Below are 18,052 nucleotides of genomic sequence, written 5' to 3'. Positions count from 1 at the left end.
GGTGAGGGGAGGCCAGAGAATACGGATGAGTCGCACCATGGAGGGTGGATCTGACAAGGTAAGATAGATTGAGCTTCAAAGAAGCCAAATCTAAGGCCCAAACCAGATCCAACTGGAGGAGACAGCGCAATGGCATAGAAGAAGCGGCGAGGCGGCTAGGGGCAGGCTGAGGCGGCGATTTATGGGGAAGAAAGGATAAATCGCACAAGGCGATGAATAAGGCCTTAAATGAGGCAGAAGGAGCTAGAAGAAAATCTAGCTAGTAGGAACTCGAAGGTAGAGCCATAAGAGAAGGAAGAAGAGAAGAAGGAAAAGGTTTAGCGGGAGGAGGAGGGAAGAGGGTTGATCGAGATACTTGATGATTATGCTTTCTCTATGTTAAGTTATGTTATGATGATTTAGTTATTGTATTATGATGTAGTGTAGTGGCAGCATTTATCCCAATGGAGTGATTTGCAATTTAGGCTAACCAGGACCAATTTTGCATTTAACCCAATTAAATTTGGAGGCATTACAACCTACCTTAGGTCCGAATGTTCCTCCACGTTTGCCCAAGGTTCGTTCAGACCAAGCCCTTTTGTTGTTGGAATAAACCATTTTTTCCTTAATATTTTTCTAATTTTTAAGTCTATTTCGTGTACCTATTTGACCCGAGACATACAGGCAAAGCCATACTCAGCTTTTTTTTTTTTTTTTTTAAAATTGGACTCGAAAATTTCATAGCTTAAGGAGACCTTTCGGCCAATACAACCTCCCAAATGCAAGGAGGGACAGAATCCTCCCAGACATTACATTCTGTGAGATTCCAAGCCAATTTTGCTATTCTATGTGCCGCTTCATTAGCAGTTCTCTTCATGTGATTCACTCCCCATGATTGGCAGCTACCCAACATGATCTTCTCATCGTCCAGTAAGTGCCCATAGTTCAACCTGCTACTTTCTTCACTCTGTAAGGCTTGAACAACTGCTAGGGAGTCCCCCTTAAGAATAACGTTTTGGAAATTCCTTTGCCTGACCAGCTCAACGGTTTCCCAAGCTGCTACGGCCTCCGCGTTCGTTGGGTCTGGGTCTGTTATATGAAACTTCATCATGCACTTAGTCACCAACACCTCTCCAACATGGTTACGTGCAACTATTCCTACCCCCATCATCTTTCGCCTTGTGTCAAGGGCAGCATCCCAGTTGAGTTTCACTACCCCTAAGCCTGCTGCTTGCCACTTCTCCCGTGAAGGTTGTGTCACTAACACTGTATTTGCTTGTATAACTTTGTCAGCATGCATCGTCGCTTCTATCTGATCTTTTACATGTCATATTATTACCTTCGGTGGAAGAAGGTTCCCTTCAATGACCAGCTTATTTCTTCTCAGCCATTATTGTCTAGCAACACAGACTGCCAGGTCTAGTTCCTCATCCTTCAAACGATCCGTCAGCTTTGCAAAGATGTTTATAAAAGCATCTTCATGACTTGTACGTTTTTGAAGCTTTTTGTCACATTCCAACCAAACATCTCTTGCAAGGGGCAACTCCAAATAGCATGGCCAATTGTTTCTACCTCCAACTTGTAGATCGGGCATAAAGGATCCCCCACAATTTTACATTTCCATAAATTCTCCATTGTGGGCAAAATATTGTTACAAGCCTGCCAATGGAAAGTTTTCACCGTTCTTGGGCCACGTACTTTCCATATCTTTTTCCATACAGTGATCGTGGTATTTGCCATCAAACTCCCCCCCATGTCCTACTGCATTATTTCCTTAGCTTAGATGGTAAGCACTGCAAATTGTGTAGTCTCTATTTTTATTACCGCCCCAAACTCTCCAATCACCTTGAGTTCTTGGGCATATAGGCATACTACAAATTAATCTAGCCTCTTCCTCATTAAAAACCTCATCGACAAGGGGAATATTCCACTAATTTGTATCCGAGTCAATGAGTTCACATACCCTAGCTTGACTGTGAAGAATCCGGGTCGGAGTTTGAACTACATGAGTCTTTGCCAATGGTAGCCATCTATCCTCCCAGATGTGAATTAACCGTCCATCTCCAACTCTCCATAGCATACCCTCTTCCAACAAATACTTTGCATTCCATATGCTCCGCCATGCATAGGAGGGCCTTTTCCCAAGAGGAGTTTCCATGAACGTGTAGTTTGGGTAATATTTCCCTTTGTAAATCTTAGCCACAAGAGACTCAGGGGATTGAATCAGCCGCCATCCTCGCTTTGCCTACAAAGCCATATTGAAGCATTCTAAGTCACGATAGCCCAATCCACCTTGCTCCTTTGTCTTACCCATTTTTTTCCAACTCATCCACGACACCTTATTAACGTTTTCTTTATGCCCCCACTAAAACTTGGATATCATAGAGTTAATTTCTTTGCATAGAGTTTTGGGGAGTTGAAACACACTCATTTTGTATGTGGGGATAGCCTGCACCACAGCTTTCAGCAACACCTCTTTCCCTGCTTGGGATAAGAATTTTTCCTCCTTCCAACCATGCATTTTGTCTCATATTCTGCCCTTTATCCTTGCAAAAGCACTTGTACGAGATCTACCTATTAAAGCTGGCAACGCCAAATACTTCTCATACCTTTGAGAAAGCCATACTCAGTTTATGACATATTTATTTGACTCAAAATAAAATCTTTACTTTCAGAACACCATATTTATACACCCTAACATCTGATCCCATCACCATTTTCAACTATATATATATATATATTTGCATCCAATATCAAAGATCTTTCTTTTCTCTTTCTTCCTCAACTTCTTCCAATCATACCATGAAAAACTTTAAGCTCACTCTTTCACTACTTCAACCAAAACACACCATGCATTCATACCCAGACACCCACATTATATAAATTATGAAGGAGAAGGGCTACATCCCCCTCGACTACTCAATTGCATGGCAATGTATTCTCAAACTTTTAATTGAGATAATGTCCTCCTCCAAACTACAAAAAATTATCAATGTCTCTCAGTGACGAAAATAACCTTAATAAGATAAAATATTTGTTTTTTTTTTAAAAAAAAAAAAAAAAACTAAAAAAATATTATTTTTTATTTTAAAAAAAAAAAAACCAAGGTGTAGAAATTTAAAAAGAAAAATCATTTTTTTACTTAGAGAAATAAATTTTTTTTTGGGTTTTTTTTTTCCGAATGTATTTGAGTATTTTTGTCTTATTGAAAAAAAATATGACCATTTTTGTCTTTTTCTAGCCTTGTGGAGACATTGTCAATTTTTTTGGTGGTTTAAGAGGGACATTGTCCCAATTGAATGTTTGGGGATGCCATAGTCAATTGAGTGGTACTTTGAGAGGAGTATATGAACTTTTTCCAATTTGAAATACATTAAAGCTATATATGTACCATAAATAATTTGAAACTTCAAAAAACTAATGAAAAAAGTATTAGGATCTTACCCTTAAAGGTTGCTCTAAGCCTTCTCGTTCCAAACACTCCCCTCTCTCCTTCTCTCAAATTTCTCAACTTTTCCTTTCTTTCTCTTTATTTTCTCTAGTTGGTGGCTGATTCGTGGCTATAATTCAAAATGTTACTAGTCTCAAAATCGCAGATGTAACCTTAATCTAGAAATATCTTTGTTGTGGTTACAAACTTACAATCTCAATCTTGGTGAGTGTCTATTTAGGGCTCAAAATCTAATGTTTTCTTGCCCTTTAAAAAACCTAGCTACCTCAACTTTCGCACCTTAATTGCTCAAATAATTATTTTTCTAATCATTCACTTTTAGTTACCACATATTTTTATTGAATTTATCATCATTACACTTGATTTCGCATTTTAATTTATAATTTTAAAGCACGCAGGTTATTACATGCGTTTATTGATTGAATACTTGTATGGTGATGTAGATAATTATCATCAACAACGACATAGGTTTTTTATTTATTATTTATTTTCTAGGGTGGTGATGTAATAATTATTATCAGAAACGACATTTTGCGTCGTTAATTGTTGATAACTTATTATCAATGATGAAATTTCGGTTTAAATTCTCAGATTATTTGCGACGAATTCTAACACTATTAGCAACGGGGCAAATTGCGACCACGATTAGTGACGTACGTCTAGTTTCGTTTTAGTTTGGTCATTAGCAAGAAATAATGATGATAGGTCATGCGGATCCATAATATTGTAATATCTTAATTTTTTTTTCTAATTATTAGTATATTATTGTAATATCTTAATTATTAGTATATTATATGCGACCAATTTATTTTCAGTATTTATTTATTTATTTCTAAGCACGTCCAGTTGCTTCTCAGTTACATGATAGGTTTACAAATACGAAATACAGAAAGACACTAGTATTGCGTATTGCATAGCTTGGAGCAGCTCATCGCACAGCGTTGCAGTTTTTCCGGATCTGCAACATACAGAAATTATGTGTAAATACTTTATTTGAACAATATAAATTTGAATCACACTAATTAAGTTCACAAAAAAAAAAAAAAAAAAGAATAAATTAAGTTTACTTGAAATTACTAAAAAATTGGAGTTTAGGGGAAAATTAGGAATTGATGAATATTTAAAGAAAAATAATGATATAAAATATTGGATGTATGAAAAGTCTGCCACATTTGCGCTAGAATTTCTTATAAATCCCAGTTTCACTTAGCGTCGGTCTGTTTGGGTGTGCGTTTGAGAGATCTAAAAGTTCGTTTATAGAAAAAAGTACCCGTTTGGTAAAAAAAAATTGAAAACGCCTTTAAGGGTTTAAAAAACCCAAAACACACTTTTTAACTTAAAAGCTCTATTTCTGAAACACAATCCCAAACATGGCCTTAGTAACGCCCATGATTATCTTTATAAACCATCATTTTAGTATAGAATTATATAATTAAATATTGTATGCATGTATATATGCTTCATGCATAGGTATATATATATGGTAAATTAGGGTTTATTTTGTTCATACCAGAGCCCACATTTGTGCACATAAATTTGGAGCAGCTGTAAGTGCAGTTGCAGAGATTATCAGGGATGGACTTGGACTGCTTGCATTTGCCTATGCACAAGCTGGCGCACCAAAGGGGCCGAGTAACATGGCATTGAGGGTAACATTTGTCGTAGCAATCTTTGAAGGCAGGCGTGGCCTTGTCTTTGTGCCCTTCAACCCCTGCAAGCATCATGATCATCACCATTACCACAACTTTCCTAATAATCACTCCCTCCATAACTCCACTACTCCTTCTCTCTTTCTCTCTAATTAACTTGCAAATTAAGTTGAGACAACCCTTTCATTTATAACATTTCTCTTTATTGAAAGTTTGAAACAAAGCCTTATCTCTTTGCCCTAAACGACAGTTTTCATTAGATTCTACATTTAATGTCGGATATGATGTTCCTATTTTGGCATATGTCATTCATGGCATGTGTCATGCATGTGAAGTTACTCATTGAATGCTCATAGGTATATATTGGTCAAACCAACAAAAATCTCCATAAAATAAGGATTTTGTTCATTATAAACTCCTTATCATTTTTGTGGTTTACCTAACTTACAATTAATTTATTGTAATATTAAAATAGATTAAGAGGTTCTTGAAGTATGTCCAAAAACAAATTAGCTCCTATAGACAAACTTCGTCCACTAACTTAACCAATTCAGATAGTGTAAGATGTTGGACCCAATAATGACACGTGTACTATTTAAACAAGTGTTACACTAATGAAATGTATTTAATTAGTGTATAGAATTTACTTGTATGGAGTAAATTGTTTTTTTTTTTTTTTGACATACCTCACGGACCACTGAGTTTATTTTCATACCTCAAGAAATTAATTGTAAATCAGGTAAATCACAGAGACTGATTTTTCATTTTTCCCTCACAATTATCCCACAATTTTTATGTGGCGTGTAATCCTAATTCCCAAACAACCCTGAGATTGATCATTATTTAAAAATAAAAAATTGAGTTGATTGAAACTGCCACATTATCATTATAAATACTTGTCAAAAAAAATATAGCATATAACATTACTTCTATATAATATCTACATTTGGGCGCAACATTAATTGCTTATTCTTAAAGCCTGTTTGAGATTGCGTTTTAGAAATAGAGTTTTTAAGTCAAAAAACGTTTTTTGGCAAAAAACTTCATTTATAAGCTTTTGCCAAAAGTGTGTTTTGACAATTTTCAGGCTTTTTAGACCCTTAAAAGCGATTTTAATTTTTTTACCAAACGAGTATCTTTTTCTTCAAACGAATTTTTTGAGTATTAAACGCACTTTTAGGCCTCTCAAACGCAATTCAAACAGACCCTTAGTCGTTAAAATATATCGTACGATTTACACAAACCTCATATAAGTACCTTTTTCTTTTATCATGGTAGAATCTTAAATTTTTATATGGGATAAAATTATTAAAAAAAAAAAAAAAAAACTCTTTTGCAAAAAAAAAAAGAAGATTGTTTTTTGGGAATATAACTTATAAAAATATAGATTTTTAAAGAAATTTAAAAAAATTTGTGTAACTGAGGCCCTCCAAACCAACCATCTAGTTCCATCCCTCAAAAATAATACTTGAGATTTTGAAAAAAAATCAACTCTGATAGAGCTGTATGATCTTGATTTGTACCACACCATATCCAAACGGATCCTCTCAATTTTAATTGAAATGGAGAGAAGTTGGATAATGCAAATATGAGGGGCAAAATTATTCTAACATTAAAATCGGGATAATTTTACCTCTCTTTTAAGACTAACCGGTTCCTCTCTACTTCAAATGTAATGAAGAGAATTCTTCTCCACACTGGCTTTTAAGACGACTTTCAATGCTCTCTAGACAGTAGTAGACACTGGCATGATTTCTTGCTTAAATCTTCACAAACAAGCCATTACTTTAAGAGCAAATTAATTAAATTACATTTCATATTTGGGTAATACCATTAGGTAGGTACACTCAATGTGATTTAAGGCACGGGACCTCCAATTTAAATCTTTTTTATTTATTTTATGGTATTTGACCTATAAATACTGCCCAAAGGGTGGCTGCTTTTGGGCAAAAGATAGGAGGAAAAAAAAAACAAAAATAAAAGAAGCAAAAAAATGGAGGTTCAAAGTGTGAAGGTAGTTGCTGTGATGGCTACGTTTGTGATGATATTTTTAGGTCAAGCAACGGCTAGGTTCGACAAATGCTATGCTAAGTGCTACTTCGATTGCATTCTCGACGTGAAGAAGACAATTCCATACGTGCCCAAGAAATTCTTGCCTTGTGCTTGGAAATGTACAAAGAAATGTATCTTTCATCCTGCCTCCACCCACATTTACTATTGTAACCTTGGTTGCACATTAGATTCTTGTGCCGATTTTTGCGAGGGTACGTATGCTCTCTTGCCCATTTTTCACTTCACTTGCCACCTCTAATTTTTTATTATTTTTGCAATCATAACTTTAAACCTTAAAAAATGTCAATTTAGTGTATCGATCTTTCAATATATATATATTTCAATTTCAAACCTCTGTTATGATTTCTGTTAAATCTTAACGGATGTGTGTCAAAATTCTTAAAATACTCATATATTTCTTTTTAGAAAAAAAAAAAAAATTGCAAGGATTTAGACATGCATTGGTTAGGATTTAATGAAATTTGCAAAAATACCCATCCCTGAATCTTTGAAAAAAAAATACAAAGACATCTTGAAAATTTTGACATTATACACTAAATTGACACTTTTTAAAGTTTAATGGTATAATTGTAAAAATGGTTAAATTCACTTTACCTCTGAAGTTTCAGGAGTTTTTCAATTCGAACCCCAATATTTAAAAATTGACAATGTACCCTCCTAATGTTTCAAAAATTTTCAATTCAGAATCTCCGTTACTAATTTCCCTAAATTTCATAGGTTTTAATGAGAGTAATTACGTAATTTCATAGGTTTTAATGAGGGTAAAATTGGAATAGAAGGCATCAAAATCTCATGTGAGACGCACGTGAAATGATTTCCGTCCAATTAGATGGAAATTAATAATGGATGCTTGAATTGAAAATTTTTGAAATATTAGGAGAGTACATTGCCAATTTTTAAATATTAGGGTTCAAATTGAAAAACTCCTTGAAACTTCAAGGGAGTAAAGTAAATTTTTCCTTTCCAAAAACAATAAAAGATAAGGAGTAATAGATAAAGTTTTTCATATATAGTATCAAGGATTGGCTTTTTTATATAAAATTATCCTTACTGTTATTATTATTATTGATACTTACAATTACTGTGCTTTGTATGTGGCAGATGCGTCGAAAATGGAAAGCTGTATTGGCAATTGCTCAAAAAATTACTGCATCGTCAATAAGTAGTAGCTAGCCTGTTATAGATTTGTGCCCATGAGAGCAATTCTCGTCCCTTAAAAAAACAAAAGAACACAGGAAAAAATAAAAAAAAAAAGTTTATGTGCTGTTGGAGTCTATCCTGTAAGATTGATTTTGCTGTTATCTTATTCATGCATTTCAATAAGATCTATGTTAATTAGAAAAAAAAAAAAAAAAAAAGATCTATGTTAGTATAGAAAATAGTTTCAATTGATATATGTTACAATTAGGACTTTAAATGAACCGATGTGTTTGAAAATAGCTCGAGTTCAACTCGTATAAATTATACGACTCGAGTTCGGTTAGTTTATTAAACTAACTAAGCTTGAACAAAAATTTAAGATTGTTTATTAAACGAATCAAAATCGTATAAACTCAGCTCAATTTGTATAAATTTGCCAAACTTTATTTTTTTTATTTTTTTTTTTTGAAGTATTATTTAACTTCGTATGGCAACAGAATTGAGAGATATTTTTAGTTAAATTTTTCCTTTTGAGTAACCAAGTTGCCCGTCTAGTCCTAGTAGAATTCTAAGTACATATTACAACCCAAATAGATAGGAGATAATTGTGTTGAGATAAGATTTTCATGCTTGAAACCTCACCAAGTTAATGTAAATTAACCAAGGTCGGACTTTTATTTATTGGGTTAGAGAGAAAGTATGAGTAATGCTAGAAGCCCCTCTTGTGTCCCTTTTATATCACTCCAAGAATTACGTAATTTCTAAAATCACCATTGGGCCTGTGATTGATCATTATTGAATTTTGATCAAATTGTGTTTTTAAACGCTACCTTATTTTTGAAGTGATACGAAAGTGACTTATAGAATTATTCCATAAATATGCATAAGCAAGAGTTTGGGCTTACGGATAAAACCTAGGCCCAGGACACAAGGGTAGGTGCATATATGGTTTGGGAGTAAAATACCAGCCCAAGCCACACGTGTAGGGGATGCGGCCAGGGTATTAGTTTACCTTGCGACACCCCCTAGTTCCACTGGATTCAGACGACTCCTAATCCCACATGCACCGGAACTAGCTCGATCCTCTCTCAATATGCTAAGCTTATAAATAGAGAGCTCTGCACCACTCAAAATACACTCTAGTTTTTCAGTATTTACTAATTAAGAATTTTATATTCTTGAGTGTTCTAAAAAAATAAGTATAAATTTTGTGAGAGCAAGTTGAGAGCCCACACTCTCGTTTTTATTTTCCGCTATACATCTGTCGTTTATGCTATATGGTATTAGAGCCGGGTTTTGTTTTATCGTTTTTCTAGTGTTGAAATTTGAAAGTTTTCAGAGCACCTCGATCATGTGACTTAAAAATTTGTTTAAGACCTGAAACATGTTGTTTAATATGTTAGGAGCTTGACTGAAAAATTTCAAGTCTTTTGGAGGTTATGGTTGCTTAGATTCCGAATTAATTAAATTTTACAATTAGGGCTGCTTAGATTCCGAGTTTTAGTTATACCTTAGACAAGTCCTAAAACTAGTTGGGCACTTGTTTTCGCATGGAAAAATCGTGGTTGACATAGCAAAATTTTGTTTTGGTGTTTCGGAATTTTTACGAACCCGTTGTAATATGATTTCCATTGATTGACGAATTTGGAATTCATAATTCTTGTAAAATCGAGTTTTCTGTGATTATCAAATAAATTTAATTTATTATATAATGGGATATGTTGTAAAGTGTTATAAGGTATTGACCACAAAAAATGATCAATTTTACAAGCATAATTCATGTGGTTTTACAATTCTTGAAAAGTTTGTTTTAAGTTCATGTTTAAAAGACATGATGTTTGCAAAATTATGTTGTTGTTCTTTTGATGTCCAATTATTTTAAAAAAAAATTGATCTTTGGAGTATAGTGTAAGAACACAAATTAAAGTTTGTTATGGGTGATCATGGTACTATAGTTGGGAACCAAAATACTACATAATTAAAGGTTAATTGTGTGTTTAAAAGTGATTTTTATAGAGAAAACTACATATAATTTTTTCAAAACACATTGTACCCTTTCGTAATATATATTGTAATATGATAGGAATGATCCAATTAATTATAAGCATAAGACTTTTGGACTTTTATTTATTTAGGACCAAGTCCTTACCAATTTGTGTAAATAAAGGCTTTTGAGTAGACACAAGCTTTATTGAAAGTCATAAACAATTGGATGATAAACAACTTAAAATTAGGGGTGAAAAGGTGGTTAGTAAAATCTACTAACCGCCTATGCGGTTAATCGGCGGTTAGCGGTTAGCCGCTAATCGCTTTTTAAAGGAAATTTTTCTAAAAAAGTTAAAAATTAAAAAACAAAATGACGTCGTTTTTATGATAATATGATAATACTCTACTACATACGACATCATTTCTATATTTTTATATGTATTTAAATACAAAAACGACGTCATTTCATGTATTTTTATATATAAATATAATATATATAAATGCGGTAAGCGATTAATGGTTAGTGGTTTTTTCAAAACCTAAAACCATTAACTGTAACCACTTAGGTGGTTAGTGGTTTTTCCTAATTGCCTTTAAAAGCGGTTAACGGTTAGTGTGGTTAGCGATTAGCGGGCGGTTACCCTTTTCACCCCTGCTTAAAATGCATGCAAGGTTAACGAAAAAGTTTCTTAACACGAAAGTAATCATATTTTGGCTAAAAATCATTATTGTTGTTCAACTCTTCCTTCAAATAAATACTTTTTCTTTGAAAAATGTTCTTAGCCAGGATAAAAGAACTTTCAAAGAATCTTATCAGTATCTAGAAAAGTCAACAATAAGGTTCGTTTTTGAGTTTTGTAACTTTTCTATGATTCATGGACACGTACCAAACCAATAACTTGGGCCTGTCATGCATCCATTTTTGTAATTGAGAGTTACTTCTCTTTCTTTCAAAAGGCAAGTTTGAACATGACCTTTTTTTTAAAAATTTTTTTTAATCAAGGTGATCCTCGTTTCACCTGTAGGTCAGGCAGTACCCGGACATACACGTTGGCTGGGAATCAAGCATAGAGGCCCAGCTAGGATCCACCAGACTAATCCCCGGTCCAATACTCTACACCACCTCAATGACTCACAATATTGTCTTGCTTTTAACTCTCTCGAATCAGACGTCTCAAGAGATCACTAATCCTGGTACTACTTTTGTAGAAACACGCTTAACTATGGAGTTCTAATGGGTTCATAACCATCACGGTTTTAAAACGCGTTGTTGTCATGAAGGGTATAAGTATACATATAAACACATCTCCATCTTCATACTTAGGCGATGTGGAACACCACAAATACTGATGTGGCAATCCCAATCAATTCATGCTTTTTTTTTTCTTTTTTTTTTTTCTTTTTTTTTTAAATAAGGACTAATCCAAAGGTTTGTTGGGATTGCCATGTCGGCTCTGTGGAATTATTGTGCGGTAAAAATGTGGTTTATAGTATTACTATTGGTGTTAAAATGGATGAAAAATGTTGCATTTTTCCTTCAAATTAAAAATAAATATATAAAAAAATAAAATAAACGAAAGAGACAAACCACTCCTAAGGTTGAAGGGTAGTTTTGACACCCCAAAAGAGAACTTTAGGTTGGTTGGATGACCCTAAACCTTCAAGGGGGTGGTCGGCGGACGGCCACCATGTCAACCCCTTTTTTCATTAGATTGAATGGTAATTTTGATATTTCAAGTAAAAATTTTGAGCCTATAAATCACATGCACAAATTTTGATCAATTATAACATCAAACACTAATGGAAAGTGTCAATTATAAAGAAATAATAGTTTGAGAGAGTCAAGTATCACAAATAGTACTTTAAGTGCCTACCTGCAATTGATGTGGAACTATGTGTATTTTCCCCTTAATAATATGAGGCTAGACTAATTACAACATTTATAAGGACAATATGCTCTTCCAACTTTTCAAAATCAACTATATTCCTCATTCCAAATAAAAATGAAGCATGAACATATTACAACTATAAATGAAATTAACTAACGGATTTAAGCCTCACTAACACGCAAATTTGAAATGATTAGGTCTATATTAACCCCATCCTTCTTGTCATTCTTTTGCAATTTTTAATATTTTATAAAATTTATGAATTTTTCTAATTAATAAGATTGTTTGGATTCTTATGGCAGATTTTGATTTGGTGGAAGGCCCTTTGGAGACTTGCTATTACAACTATGGAAAGGATTGTTTTACTTCATAAAACATCCATGTTATGTATTTACTAAGAATAAAAGAAAAGTAATGACCACTTATATCCTTGTGGCCAAATACTAAAACTTTCCCTTTATAAAGGTTGGGTTTTTCCTGGAGGCTAGGATTGTAAACTCCATTTTTCAACTTTGATATTAATATAAATAATGGTTTTCTTTAACATCCATTTAAGACAATTGTTCTTTGCATCTCCAAGGGATAGCTCAATCGGCTGTAAACCACGACTCATGAAGCGAAGGTCACTAATTTAAATCTTCTCTCTGCCTTCTCTTGTGTAGACATGTCAAAAAAAAAGAAAAAGACAATTATTCTTTTTATCAGATAAGATGCAACTATAATTTCTCATCTCCGGTGTTGTTGAACAAATTTCAAAATAAACATAATGTTTTATTCCTAAATTTGTTTATTCTTACAAACGATTTTCATCAAATGACAAGTTTTCTTTTTATTACTTCTTACAAACTTTATCATAAAGGTGAGGTTCATAGTTGACTAGTGACATGACAACATTAACGATGGCTAGTGTGAGAAATGAACTAAAATGTTGGTTCCTTTAATTGAAAAACCTTAAAAAGCCCAACTATTTTGTCCAACTTGGGGCTAATTTTTGCCTTATTTTTTAATTTTAAAAATAATAAAATAAAAAATAAAAAAAGTTTCTGAAGCAATAAATTTTATTTTGGTTATTCTTTTTTTTTTGTATTTTTTTTTAAATAAAAGCTGTATTTTTCTTCAAAAACTTTTTCCTTAATTCTTAATTTAAAAAATAACAAAATTAAAAATTAAAAAAAAATGGTCATTATTATGAATAAAAATACAATTTTTATTTTTTTAAAAAATACCAAATAAAAGAATGACCAAATAAAAATTATTGCTTCAGAAACTTTTTTTATCTTTTATTTTGTTATTTTTTTATATTAAAAAATAAGAAAAAAGTTGGCCCCAAGTTGGCCTGTATGGCTGTATCATTCCTCACTTTACTTTATTTCTCACATAAAACACGTGTAATTTTTTTTTAAATTTTTAATATTGGTCATAAATTGCCATGAAAATAGAGAAAAAAATAATAAAACTTTCTTCTCTTGGACATGATAAAAAAATTCCAATAAACTCTAGAATCATGATAACATACAATAAACGATTACTAATATTTATTTCTCCATGACCAGGAATTTGAGTATAAAAAATTTGCAATTTTTGTACTCACAATGTATATGCACAAAATTAATGGGATGAAACTTTTCAAAGTACCATAAATAAATAAAATAATAATTTTGCGCATAAATACTTTCGAATGATTTGAATTTAATAGAAGTTATATTTATCATTGTACTTCAAATAGAACGTGGCTATAGACTCATAAAAATAAATAATATAGTGCAGAGAAAAAAGAGTCTTGTACAAATAAGTATCACACAAGGATACAACTTCCGCTTACAAATATGTTACGAGAATATATTCTATAGCCCTCCAATAGAAGAAAGACACTTCAGCTAAAGTATAAAAATTGCACAAAAATTGTCTACAACAAAAACACTAGATTTTGAGCTTCAACGGAGAGAGAGAAATGAGAGACTTCCAGCCTGAGACCCGCCGTGGGTCAGCAGACCCAAGCAGGTCTCGGGCCGGACCAGCGTCCAGGTCCCCTCTTGCTCTCTGGTGCTCTCTCTCTCTTTCTCCGACAACATTTGGTATGCCGGTTCGCCTCTTGATTTCTGGTGCTCCTTCTCTCTCTCTCTCATTCTCACCGACGGCAGCAAAGAACCAAAAAAATTTCTGAGTCACTGAAAAGTCAGATCAGATAATTGAAATCTAGTTTTAAAAAATTGTGTGAAATTTTGTTTTCAATCTCGGGTTGTAAAACCCAGATCAAGTTTCAATCTGGTTGTAAAACCCAGATCAACTGCTCTCTCTCTTTATATATACATTTCCTGGCCACTTTTCCCCTCCCCAAAAATCAGGAAAATGAAAATAAAAATAAAAATAAAAATAAATAGGTAGTCTCTTTATCAAGTATACTGAGACAGTTCAAAATCCATGTGATCCTCTGCAAGCATAGCACATCGCCATTTCTAATGTGTGTGAGAGAGAGAGAGAGAGAGCACTGCGCAGCAGAGAAATTTTTTTCTCTGCTGCATGTGTATGAGAGAGAGAGAACACTAGGCAGCTTCTTTTCTCTGCGTGTGTGAGAGAGAGAGGGAGCACTAGAGAGGTCTGGGCTGAGCTCCGGCGTAATCTCCGGCAACTCTGGCTGGGCACCGGCAAGGTCTCTGCTGCCGTCGGAGAGAGAGGGAGAGGGAAAAAATGAGGGGTTTTGTGGATGATGAGAGTTAATCCTGTGTTTTTGTTCTTATTTTCTTAAGATGCAATTGGTGAGGTGGCAGCATTTGAATGAAAGGCAGAAAACATGAGTTTTCTGCCACGACTGTATAACAGCACCTCTCATATATTACACATGCATAGAAACTTGTGTTAATCACATCCATTATATTCGATACCCTAAATTGAAAGTTTTTGTACTTCATGAGAGTAATTTCAAAACGCATAGAAGTTCATGGAAGTATTGTAAAGTTTTAAAATCTGATTCTGAATTTGCACCTACAAAGACTTGCAATTTATTGCTGTTCTTTAAGCTTGCATGCTTGTTTTTGAAAATTTGTGATGCATGCAACACATGGAATCCATCAACTGTACAATCTTTCTTTTCCTTCCCCATTTCCCCCATTTGAATAAAAAATAAAAAAATAAAAAAATAAAAAAGTAAATGTTGCAAGGGAAATGAAGAGGAATGAATAAGGAATGACAAGCATCAACTTGTCAAGTGAGGTACAATGACATCATATTAGTCCAATCTTAAAGGCAACATCAGAACAGTTTTGCTCTGCTTGTATGACATTGCACTTCCAACATATATCCCAGATTTAGGGGACAACTATAAAACTGAGGGCAATATTAATGTCTTACAAGCTCAAATTATGCAGTCCGAACCCAAGATTTACCCAAAATGAAGTCAACAGTCTTTTCTCCAAGACTAGACTCAGAAATTAAACCAGTACAAGAAAAAAGGACAGGATTCTGTAACTCTGCAGCATATGGGGATAAGGTTTTCCGAACTCTAAAACTACTTTCTTCTCGGGAGAAAAAGGTACCAGGATACTTCCGGACAGAAAGTAGAATTTTCCATGCAACTACTGGGAAGCACCTTTCAATCATCCGAACCCTTGGGGGAATTTTCTGGAGTCTTCAAATCCGTAGACAACTTCCCTTTATGAGCCGTAACGGCAGCTCGAAACTCGTCCACTATAGAACCATCCTTGAACTTCAATGCAAATGTAGAAAGACCATCTTTCCCTTCACTAGAACCACTATTAATGCAGGCAAAAGTGATGCCTTTCTTCTCCATATTTGTGAGCTTCATGTCTGGGTAAAGACTAGCATTCAAAATTAACCTGTAATTTCCTCTGGCTCGCATAAGAACTCTGGCTTTTCCCGTCCCAGTTGTGGTATTCACCTTAAGTTCTCCCTTTCCACGTTCCTTCCAACCTCCATCCACAAATTCAAACAACACAGAATCAGCAGTGAAAACCACTTTCTCATTTTCTTCCCCAGTCTCAACCACAACCTCCTGCATTGATGGGAAGCCAGCTCCCTCACTCTTCGAAACAATTGAAGAACTTCCATTATTAGAGAGACCGAGACTAAAAGGCTTGTCATCTTTCTTTCCAAAAAGAGACACAGAAGCAGTACCAAGTGTAGACCCATCATTTGAAATAGACCCAAAGGAAAATGTAGAGGTGGAAATTCCAGTACCAGCAAGACCAGTAAAGGCATTTTTGCTGCTTGAAAGCTGTTGGAATGAGCTCAAAGGGGTACCTTCCACACCTGAATTAACATCTTCTCCTGTGTTATCTTTCTCATCTTCATCAACAGTCTTTTCTTCTTTTGCAGCTTGATCATTATCGAACTTAGTTTCAGTAGCCTCACTGCCAATATTACTGTTCTCCTTCTCCACGGCATTGTCCTTATCTGCTGCAGATTCACCCTCTGCCTCTTCAGTTCTGTTCTCTGACTGCTTATTGCCCTCATCTGCTGCAGATTCACCCTCTGCCTCATCTTTTCCATCTACACCGTCTGAAACTGTCTTCTCAGCAGCAGCTGGTGCTTCATTTGTAACTTCAGCTGAGGTTGCATTGGACTCTGTAGGAGGAACTAAGTGAATCCCAGCAAATGGATTGAAAGCGGGGGCTGATGTTGTCTGACTTCGACGAACTTTCACAATTCTTCTAGTTGCCAGCACCTCTTCACTGGCCCTCTTGAAAGTTCCAGTCTCTTGTTCAGGAACATCTTCCTCATCTTCAAGACTAGCGTTATCTTTAGTGAGTTCCCTTCCAGCAGACCTCTTCTTTGAAGGTGGAAGGGCTTTTTCCGCATCCCCCATTGAAGAATCAGGTCAACAAACTAAGACTTAAGAACTGTTGTCACAACGACTTCAGGTAAACTAGTATCTGCAAATCAGCAGAAATCATATTTTTCAAAAGACATTAATTAACAAAAAAAAAAAAAAAGATCATATAAAGGGGAAAGTTACATTGACCAACATTGAGGTTCATGAAATTACAGTACTTTCCCTTGATGTTTCAAATTAGACACTAAACTCCCTCAAATTGGAACATGTCATATACCAGTCATACTTAAGGCCCTAAAAACTTTAGATTTTCAAATCATTTACTGATTTACACAGAAGAAAGTGGACAACAACTTTTTTGCTAATAATGGGCCGTGTTTGGTAAAACATAGTTACCAAATGAAACATGTTTCAAAAAACAAAATACAACACTTTTTAGAAAACGTCGCACACGTTCCTATAGGAATATTTTTGAGAAATACATGCTTATCATTTTTGAGAAATACATGCTTATTTTTTCAGGTGCCGAGACCTACTTGTTACTTATAAAAAACAAAAATAAAAATAAGAAAACATATATAAAGATGGCCACGCAGCCACCCCAATAGGACAGGCTGCTACCTGCAACAAATAGGAGGGGATTGCCGCACGGCCACCCCTGACTTTTTTCCTTTTTCTGTTTTGTTTCTTTTATTACTGAAAACACTTCTAAGATTTTTTGCTTTTCAAAAACACTAAAACACACTTTTCAATAAGCTTACCAACAATTTTCTTCTATGGACCCCCACAAAAAACACTTTTTAAATGTTACCCTCACTTAAACACTTTCTATTTTTCACATTTTCTAAAACTCTTTTCAAAACACACTTTTCTAATTTTCAAAACACAATACAAAAACTTTACTAAACATATGAAAAACTTGTTCTTGGACCACTACTTTCTAATTTTTTCAAAATTTTTGTCTTAACTTTCAAAATTATGTCCCCTCACAGCATGCATAATGCTTCAGAAACTAGAATTCATTTGAAAAAACAACAAAAATAATCAAAACCACAAAGCAAATGTGCAAGGGATTGTGAAAAAATATGCTAGAACA

General features: G+C 34.2%; 2 protein-coding genes across 2 annotated transcripts; both read right to left on the bottom strand.

The window, feature by feature from the left end:
• Positions 1 to 4,231: 4,231 nt before the first annotated feature.
• LOC132186067 (uncharacterized) lies at positions 4,232 to 5,248 on the bottom strand. The gene is made up of 2 exons (XM_059599849.1): positions 4,941 to 5,248; positions 4,232 to 4,388 (listed from the first exon to the last, which is right to left on the bottom strand). The coding sequence occupies exons 1-2, from the start codon at positions 5,197 to 5,199 to the stop codon at positions 4,327 to 4,329; spliced, it is 321 nt and encodes a 106-aa protein (XP_059455832.1). The 5' UTR covers positions 5,200 to 5,248; the 3' UTR covers positions 4,232 to 4,326.
• Positions 5,249 to 15,340: 10,092 nt separating this feature from the next.
• LOC132186721 (nuclear pore complex protein NUP50A-like) lies at positions 15,341 to 17,070 on the bottom strand. Its single transcript, XM_059600743.1, has one exon. The coding sequence runs from the start codon at positions 16,987 to 16,989 to the stop codon at positions 15,757 to 15,759; it is 1,233 nt and encodes a 410-aa protein (XP_059456726.1). The 5' UTR covers positions 16,990 to 17,070; the 3' UTR covers positions 15,341 to 15,756.
• Between the last annotated feature and the right edge of the window lie 982 nt (positions 17,071 to 18,052).

The sequence above is a fragment of the Corylus avellana genome, chromosome ca7 (assembly GCF_901000735.1).
Source record: "Corylus avellana chromosome ca7, CavTom2PMs-1.0".
NCBI classification, from domain to species: domain Eukaryota; kingdom Viridiplantae; phylum Streptophyta; class Magnoliopsida; order Fagales; family Betulaceae; genus Corylus; species Corylus avellana.
Note: the sequence above shows the minus strand (reverse complement) of the source record. Positions and strands in the feature narration are given on the sequence as shown.